The sequence below is a fragment of the Lontra canadensis genome, unplaced genomic scaffold, assembly GCF_010015895.1.
Source record: "Lontra canadensis isolate GAN:19392208 unplaced genomic scaffold, GSC_riverotter_1.0 scaffold144, whole genome shotgun sequence".
Classification (NCBI taxonomy): Eukaryota; Metazoa; Chordata; class Mammalia; order Carnivora; family Mustelidae; genus Lontra; species Lontra canadensis.
The window spans coordinates 3,219,517-3,229,022 of NW_022631138.1; the positions used below are offsets into that span (position 1 = coordinate 3,219,517).

A 9,506-nucleotide genomic window follows, 5' to 3' on the forward strand; every position below is an offset into this window, starting at 1 on the left:
AACATTTAAATATGTCCCTCCTACCACTCAGGCAGCATAGATTGCATCTCATTTAGTTTTGCTTCAAGCAAAGACAGTCTGTAATGTCACTCTGCTCATATCCTCTGGAGAGGTCATACCCCTCTCCAGCTGGCTCTTTCCATTTGGCTGCACCCACAGAGGATTTGCATGTTGTCCCCTAGGGAGGACCCTCCCTTGCCAGTCTGAGATAAAAGATCAACTCTCAACTTGTCTTGACCTACCAGAACTCATCCCTTTAACTTATCAAAATGAGGTTCCCTGTCCAGCTCCTGGGGCTCTTCATGCTCTGGTTTCCAGGTAAGAACAGGGTTCCCAAGGAGGAAGGAAAATGGGAAGGCAGGATGAACCCTGAGGGCACCAGTTTCCCACATAATTTTGTTTCCATGTGAGATGGATGTCTTCCTACTGGGATGGGACATATGACTTTTATCTGTGAGAGAGGAAGAGTCTTGGGGGAAAATGACCTGTATGTACTCTGGTGACTCCATGGCACTGAAGAGTGGGAGGACTTATGTGATTTCTAGAGCCTTCTGGTATGTCTTGCCAATCTCTGGTTCTTTTTGAAATTGGAAAGTTTTGTGTTCTGAATCAAGGTCTCTTAAAAGGACTTTTAGTTTGAAATAAAGAACAAAGGAAAATTATGGAAATTACCCACAATGTTTGCCCTTAACCTTGCAATTTTCTCTTCTTCCTTTAGGATCCAGTGGGGAAGTTGTATTGACACAGACCCCATTGTCCCTGTCTGTCACCCCTGGAGAGCCGGCCTCCATTTCCTGCCGGGCCAGTCAGAGCCTCCTGCACAGTAATAGATACAATTATTTGCATTGGTACCTGGAGAAGCCAGGCCAGTCTCCACAGCTTCTGATCTACTTTGCCACTAACCGTTTCACTGGGGTCCCAGACAGGTTCAGTGGCAGCGGGTCAGGGACAGATTTCACCCTGAGGATCAGCAGGGTGGAGGCTGATGATGTGGGGGTTTATTACTGCGGGCAAAGTTTATATGCTCCTCACACAGTGGTTCAACCTAGAACAGAAACCTCCTGGTGGGGTGGCCCAGCTGCCCACACGTGTGTTGCTTGTCTGGGGAGTAGGCAGAGCAGAGTTCCCCTGTCAGTGCAAGAGGGAGATGATGAGGAGCTTAAGGAATAGTTGAGGTTGTGGGCTCTGGACCTTGAGGACCTCAGCTGCCCCCCAGCACCATCCTTTATGGGCTTGTCAGCTGAAAAATCCTGGGCATGACATGCCCATCAGGGAGAATGTGTGAGATCTGAGCCACCACTCAGGACGAAGGAAGAGATAAATGAAAGTTCATCTGATTCTCCCCGACTTGAGTAATGTTGGAAGTCAAATGTAACAGGAAATCCAGACAACTGAAGCCATTCTTGGAAAAACAAATGGAATCCATGTTGGTGTTTGAGAGTTTTGAGCACCTGGTATTGTATGGAAGTGTGGAATCGCCATATTGTACATCTGAAACCAATACCAGATAGACTGTTGACTGCAATTTCAATAAAAACTTTAAAAATAGAATAAAATCTAATATTGCTAATAGGAATAAAAAGATCTATTTTGACAAGAGAGGACATTTTCACATAGAGGATTTTATTCCCTGATTTAAAAAAAAAAAAAAGAAGAAAAAAAAAACCCTCCTTTACCCAAGGTGGGCAATTCCACACAAACCACTGCTTGTTGCCAATGGGACTCTTGTTATTCTCCAGTGACATCTGGTCTAAATAACCCTCCTCTCTTTCCTCCTAAACCCTAATTAAGTGACCTTTCCTTTGTCTTTTTAGACTTGCCTAGGATTTATCGTAGGTTTCTTGTCCTCTCTTATTCCTAATAAACTCATTTTATTGATCAAATACTGGCCATTTTACTTTTAAGTACATCATGCTCCTAAATAACAACATCTCCCCTGGTTTCCCATCCTACCTCTCCAGCACCTGGACACACCATTTATACTCTATTTTTTGAGTTTAGCTCTTTTAGATTCTACATATAAGTGATGCCATAGAATATTTGTCTTTCTCTGTCTGACTTCTCTCACTTAATGTAATGACTTCAAGGTCTCCATCCAATTGGTTGCAAATGGAAGAATGTCATTTTATTCATGGCTGAATAATATTCCATTGTGTGCGTATACCACAACTTCCTTATCCATTCATTCACTGAAGGACACTTAGGTCATCTGCTATTGTGAATAATGTTGCAATAAACATGGGAGTGTAGCTATCTCCAGCAATCTGATTTCCTTCAGGGAGTTTGGAATGATAAGGTTTATTACTCAACGTTCCTAGAGGAGACAGTCATATCTGGGGCCGCACAGCAAGCTCACTGGTAGACAGGGAAAGAAACACTGACAGACAGACAGAGGGAGAGAAAGTCAGACAGTAGCATTACAATAATGAGAAAGCCAACTGTCAGGTCTTTATAGTGGACGAGGGAGCTGGTTTCTTCTCAAGATTAGATTGGAAGGAGCCAAGCAAGGTATTCATTGACCTCCAGAAGACTGACACGCACACAAATCTGTACATTGTCGTTGTTTCTGATGCTTTCTTAGAGGGCAGGAAAATATGCACTTTGTCCTTGCCCAGAATTAGACTTTGACAGCTAGACACTTTTCCCACTACTGCTGGCAGCAAGGAATGTATTGCCATTAGATTTCTTCCAAGAGGAAACTATTTTACTTCACTTGGCTCACATCAGTGGTCCCCTCACCCACTGGTGGCTCTCTCCACAAGCAGCAAGGCAGCAAGCAGGGGAAGGATTGCATAATTGTTCCCTGGGCAGGAGCCTCTTGCATGTCTGACATAAAAGGAGAGCTTGAACCTTGCTTTGAATTACCAGAAGTCATCAGTTCAACTTCTCAAAAGGAGGTTCCCTGCTCTTTCCTTGGCCTACTAATGCCTTGGATCCCAAGTAAGGACAAGTGGGGTATGTGAAAGGAGAATGGGTGGGGAAGGTGATCTCGGGGAGCACCATGTTTGAATGCTTTCTCCTTGTTTACTCTGCACACTTTTGAATACATATTTCTTGGTGTCTGGGAAGTGGCATGAGATGTTTGAATCTATGAGAATGAGAAGGATCTAAAAGAAGAAGTGTCTGTGCTGTAGTGAAGCCTGTGGCACTGTAAGAAGGGGATGTTGCAGGAGAACTCTAAAGACCCCCTTGTGTCTGAAAATTTTTGTAATTTCTTGGAATGGGACATTTTTGATCTATAAGTCAAAATCACAGAAATGTAAATTAGCCTGAAACATTTAGCAAGTAAAACGATGAATGTGGGGGACGCCTGGGTGGCTCAGTCGGTTAAAGATGTTTTCTGCTCGGGTCATGATCGAGTCCCACATTGGGCTCCTTGCAAAGCAGGGAGCTTTCTTCTCCCTCTATCTGCTCTTCCTGCTGCTCCCCTGCTTGTGCTCTCTCTCTCTCTCTCTGACAAATAAGTAAATAAAATCCTTTACAAAATGATGAAAATGGCTCATAATATATCTATATCATCTTGCACTTCTCTCATTATTTTAGGATCTAATGGGGGTGTTGTGATGACATAAACCCTATTCTCCCTATTAGTCACCCTGGAGAGCTGGCCTCCATCTCCTGCAGAGACAGGCAGAGCCTCCTACAGTGATGGAAACGCCTATTTGCACTGTTTCCTAGAGCCTTCAGGAAATAAATGAGCCTTCAGGCCAGTCTCCACAAGACCTCATTTATTTGGTTTCCTACTCTTACTCTGGGCTCTCAGGCAGGTGCAGTGGCAGTGGGTCAGGCACAGATTTCACCCTGAGGATCAACAGGGTGGAGGCTGACAATGTGGGGGTTTATCAATTCCAGAAAGTTACACAGTATCCTCCCACCTTGGGTCAGCCCTTCACACACATGTCCCCACCTGGAGCAGGGACCAGGTGCTCACATGTATTACTTCTCTGGGGACTAAGCAAAACAGACTCTCAGAGTGTAAGAAGAAGGCATTGGAGAGCTCTGGGGAGTTGTGTGCAGCTGAGGGCACTGGACTGTGCCTGTGCTGGGTACCCCTTAGGCACCACAAGTTACTTCTCCTCCACAGCAACAGCCTTGGAATGGAGGACACTACAGCAGAGTGGATGGGCCCGAGTTCCCTCTGAGCAACTGGAGGCATCAGAAGGGAGAGCTGAGTAAACACTCAATGCTAGTCCTTGCCACACTGCATACACTCATCAGTTAATTTCATTCAGCCCCAACATTGTGCCTGATTGGTGGCTACACACAAAAAATACACATTTTTGGTTTTGTTAGGTTTGATAGCTGCCAGAATCCAGCAGCAGGAGGATATTTGGTAATAATAAGACACGGTTATCTTCTCCTCCATCACCTTCTGTCCTAGCGCCTTTCTCTGTCCTGCTGGGACAGTCACTGATGTGTATTACTGTCCTCATTATAGGAACTGAGATAAATTATTCTACTCCATATTTTTGAACAAGATAAACTTAATAAACACTTCATAAACAAAGACCGAACAGCAGAAGTTATTGAAAAATCTCAATCACATCAAGTTGAAGTCAACTGGGATTTCTGAATTCCAAATCTGGATTTTATATATAAAGTAACAAGTCAGAGCAATGAGTGAGCATAAAATGATTCCTTAGTCAGCAGAATTTGAATGAATACAAGAAAATATAAAAGCCAAGGTTGTTCCTGCTGCAATCAGAAACTTAAGTTTTCATGCAGGGACAGTAATGTGACTGTGAAGACACGTGATGGAGGTCAGTTCTTCCAACAAGACCCGGCTCTGGGGATTGTGTGTGTCGGGGAGGGGATGCTGGTGGGATTGAGGTCCAGATTTGAATCCCCATGGAAAGTCAGATGTACTTCCTGGGAGATGACAGAGTGAAGGGACCACTGCCTGGCCTCCCAGGCAATGCCCTGCTGATATGTCAGTGTCACAAAAAATGGTGGCTCTAGTGGTGGCACACTAAGTTCTTCGCGACTCCAGGTTTAGTGAAGTTCCTACCTCATTCCTAACCTAGATCTATCATACATTCTTATGTAAGCAAGGAGAGCATCATCAAAATGACAACTGACGACTAATGTATTTCCAAATTCCAGGCACATTGCCTAGATATATATGCCTTACAGATGCCCCATTGACAATAGTGCTCTAGAAATATTTTGATTAAATGAAGGGGCATATGGAGTTATGGGGGAAGTAAATGAAAGTTTGAAATCACAAAATAAAACAATCCCGTGTCTACCTAAGAAAGTGAACGACATTGGACATTGGAGATGGTTGCCTGCTTCCAGATACTAGATCCCACAGAACATGTGTGGGACACTGTGTCTGTCTTCACCATGATAAACACATGACACCTAACTAAATCTATGGATCCACCAGTTTCCTGGGCCTCAGTCACTCCCTGAGGACTGAACGCTTCTGCCTGTTGCCCTAGGCCTTCCTCTGCATCTCAGTTCTGCCCAGCATCTGGCTCAAACACCACTTCATTGTGAAAGACATACTGAGTAGCATGAACATGATTTCTCTACGGGAGTCAGCAGGGCATGGACCATCATCTGTCCATCCCATGAGTGAGCGTGTGTATGCTGAGCATGACCGGCAATCCTCCAGCTGCTTTCGTGCCTTGTATTTGAACTCCCTCTCATTACTGCTATAGGACGGGCCTCCACTGCTTCTGATACACTTGACTCAGTATCCCTTCTGTTATGTGACTCAAGCAGCTTGATGTTTGCAGAGTCACAGGAGTAATGCAGAAGCATTTTGTTCCTGCTAAGAAAAGTAGGGTGGCTAAAGCGCGATATAGGCTTTCCCTAAGGCTGCTCCTCTCCTGGACCTCAAGGTAGGTCTTTCTCCACCCCTGACTAATGTGTGTTACTTTTTTGTGTTGTGTGCATCGACCAGCTTTGTTGGGGTCAGTTTTGTTGTCCAGGATGCAGTGCGCTTTGGAGACATGAGGGAGACAGGGATTTCAGCAAAGCATTTGGGAGCCTTCAGTGTACAGGTGGTATAGGAAAATTTCAAAGCCCTTTGCTGACTGTAAAATAATTTCTCTGAGATTTTTCATTTCCTGGACATTTCAGGGCAATAGACGATGAGATACACAACTAAGCACAATGGAGACTTCTGAAGTTCTAATGTTGTATTTCATAGGAAACAGTAATACAAGACCCCATTATACATGTCCAAAGTGATTCTGTAAAAGAAGAGATATTCTAAACCCCAGTAAAAAATACTAGAAAATTATCCCTGTTTATTCTGCTTTGTCCTCCCAAGGAAGTTCTTCCCTTAAGAAATGTTTTGAATTCACCTGGTACATATATAGTGAGGTAAGTATGATGGGATTTTCACCAGATGATAACAATTGGTTACTAGGAATTTCTGATTCATTGCCTGAGACATAAAATTCTTTCTCTTTTTTCTCTTGTCTTAAACAGATCCTTTGCTCTCTGTCTCTATTGGAAGATTTTTTTTTCTCCTTGTCTCACTCTTTTAAGTTGAATGCTTCCATGCAGTTTAATTCACTAGATCTCAAGGAAAGACTGTGCCTAACTGTCCAACATTCTTTTAACTGTTAACCTGGTAAGAGGAGATACCGAAGTACTTTGCAACCATTTCATGTCCATCTTGTGTTTGCAGACTCTGCCCATCAATACCAACGTGAAGCGAAACCATCTCTTCCCCAATATGAGCTGGGAAGGAGCTAAGCAAGATGGTCATTCATCTCCCACATGCTGATCTGGATATTCAGAATCTGATCCTGATGCCATTTGGCAACATGATGACTGTGTTCTTGGTTTTCACCCAAACAAAGAAGATACTTTATTTCACACTGTTCACAGGAGAGTCTTGCCCTTCTCATGGCTCCGTCCACATGGCTTCACCCACCTGGGAATTTGCATATTGTCCCCGAGGGAGGATCCTTCCTTGCAGGTCTGAGATAAAAGGTCAGCTCAAACATTGCTTGGACTTACCAAGCTTCATCTGTTCAACTGCTCAGAATGAGGTTTCCTTCTCAGCTCCTGGGGCTGCTGATGCTCTGAGTCCCAGGTAAGAGCAGAGGGGGCATGAGAAAGGAGAATAGGGTGGGAAAGGTGAGCTCTCCATGTTTAGATGGAAGGTATCTGCTAGTTAGATGTATTTCCCTCAAGGTGGGGCATGACATACTGAGATCTGTCAGGGTGAGGAAGATTGGGAAAGGAGAAAAGTCAGTGTTCTGGTGACCCCCGCAGCATAGAAATGGGAGGGTAGTATAGGTGACTACCAGGGACCCCTTTGTACCTTACAAAATCTGTTCCTTCTTAAAATTGAATATGTGGGGGATATGCATCAAAATCACACAGAAAAGAAATAATCTCACATACCATAAATAACGGAAGGGAAATATGAAAATGCTAATAACGTTTGACTTTGCATTTCTCTCTCCTTCCCTTAGGATCCAGAGGAGATATTGTGCTGACACAGACCCCATTCTCATTGTCCGTCACCCCTAGTGAGCTGGCCTCCATCTCCTGCAGGGCCAGTAAAAGTCTCCTGTACAGTAATGGAAAGAACTATTTGCATTGGAACCTATAGAAGCCAGGCCAGTCTCCACAGAGCCTGATCTACTTGGCCTCTAGCCATTACCCTGGGGTCCCAGACAGGTCCAGTGGCAGCGGGTCAGGGACAGATTTCACCCTGACAATCAGTAGGGTGGAGGCTGAGGATGTGGGAGTTTATTACTGCCTGCAAAGTTTAGAATTTCCTCCCACAGTGGCTCAGCCCTGAACACAAACCTCCTGCCTGCGTTGGCCCAGCTGCCCACACGTGTTGTTGGTCTGAAGAGCGGTCACAGCAGGTTCTCTGAGTCTGTGCAAGAGAACCATGTTGGAGACTCAGGAGAGCAGGTGTATGTGTATCAGGATGAGCACTTCCCCTTCACATCATGTATCATGGCTTAAGGCCCCATCAATGGCAACAGCTTTGCTTGGAAGAACCAGCCATGGTATGGGGGGCCCATGTGCCTCCTGAACAACCAATCATGACCCTTGCGAGAGCTGAGGGAAAGCTCACCCGATTTCTTCCTGTCTTGCCTACAATTTATATTTAGTCACATGAAAATAAAATATCTTAAAAACAAGATGAAATCAGAGAGAGAGAGAAACCATCAGAGACATTTAATCCTAGGAAACAAACTGAAGATTGTGGGAGGGGAGGGAGGTGAGGGGATGGGCTAACGTGGTACTGGACAATAAGGAAGGTGGGTGATATAATGAAATCTGGGTATTATATAAGACTGAAGAATCACAGGCCTCTACCTCCGAAACCAGTAATACATCATATATTAAATAATTGAATTTAAATAAAAATTGTTTAAAAAATAAGTTAAAAGTGTAAATAAATAAATAAATAATTTTATAATATCCCCCTACTGAGGAAATTCTTGGTAACTGAAGTTGAGCAAATGTTGGGGTTTAGCCATTTTCAAGAAACTTTTAAAAATGTAATTTTAATTCTATTCAGAAATTACTGTTTCCCTGTTCTTCCAATTTTATACTCCTTTTTATTCCTTTTCTTCTCATACCAAGAAGATGGTTGAGGTAGGAATTCAACCCAAAATCCCTTCAGGAGGAATTGGCTGAGAACAACAGGTAAATGTTGTGGTGTTTGAACACCTAAACAGACTTGTACAGAGCAGTCAAATATCCTAATGCTAAAAGTCTGACTTGCTTCCATTACCTGTTGCTGAGGGTAAAAGCCAGTTCTTGAAATTCCAGAACTTGTGTTTTTTTATGAACAACAACAACAACAACAACAACAAATAGCATAAATGGAATATTGTGTGCCAAAGATCCTCAAATAAATGAATAAATAAAAATAAAAATCATGAACTGGAAGGTGTAGAGTATAGAATTTCCCTTTGGAGGAAAATGAATAGAATGAATTTTTGTTTTCCTTTCTCAGAAGAATGAAACTTTAAGTCAACAGGTGGACTTCAGGAAATGGGGACATAACAGGCATTCACTGCTGGACATTCCTCTGCTCTTAGCTTATGTTCGTCAGGGGTGAGGGCTGGTGATAGGAACCTAGAAAGAAGTCTACTGTAGTCCTTAGTAGGAACCACAGAACTGAAGAGCCAGCTACCTGCCTTCCTAGTCTGAGCCTTGAGCCACCACAGCTTCACAGCAAAGTGATGGATGGGAGGGCTTCCTATATGTAATGATCAAGGCCTATTGACATTTCACTGCAAGTGGACCTGAGGTCATGACTCACCATCAACCCCAACAGCAGAGGACAGCTTCTGAAAGCTTGTTGGGCTTCCAAGAGGTTGCGCAGTAGAGACCACTAGATGCCTTGAAGGAGAAGCAACACGACATCACACATGAACCTGGAGGCCCAGCAGAGCCTCAATCAGCAGTGGAGGTGTGGATCAGTTTCCCTGATCTGGATATATGTTAAGGATCGTGCACAGAGCCTTGGGGCATGGAGTGGGCGAGGAAACACCCTAACTAGATTTCTG

General features: G+C 43.8%; 1 gene segment (V, D, J or C); it reads left to right on the forward strand.

Moving 5' to 3' along the window:
• Window positions 1–203: 203 nt before the first annotated feature.
• On the forward strand, window positions 204–3,649 carry LOC116858950. The segment is given in 3 exon segments: window positions 204–318; window positions 719–1,064; window positions 3,592–3,649. Coding segments are annotated over 3 exon segments (453 nt in total).
• The last annotated feature ends 5,857 nt before the right edge of the window (window positions 3,650–9,506 follow it).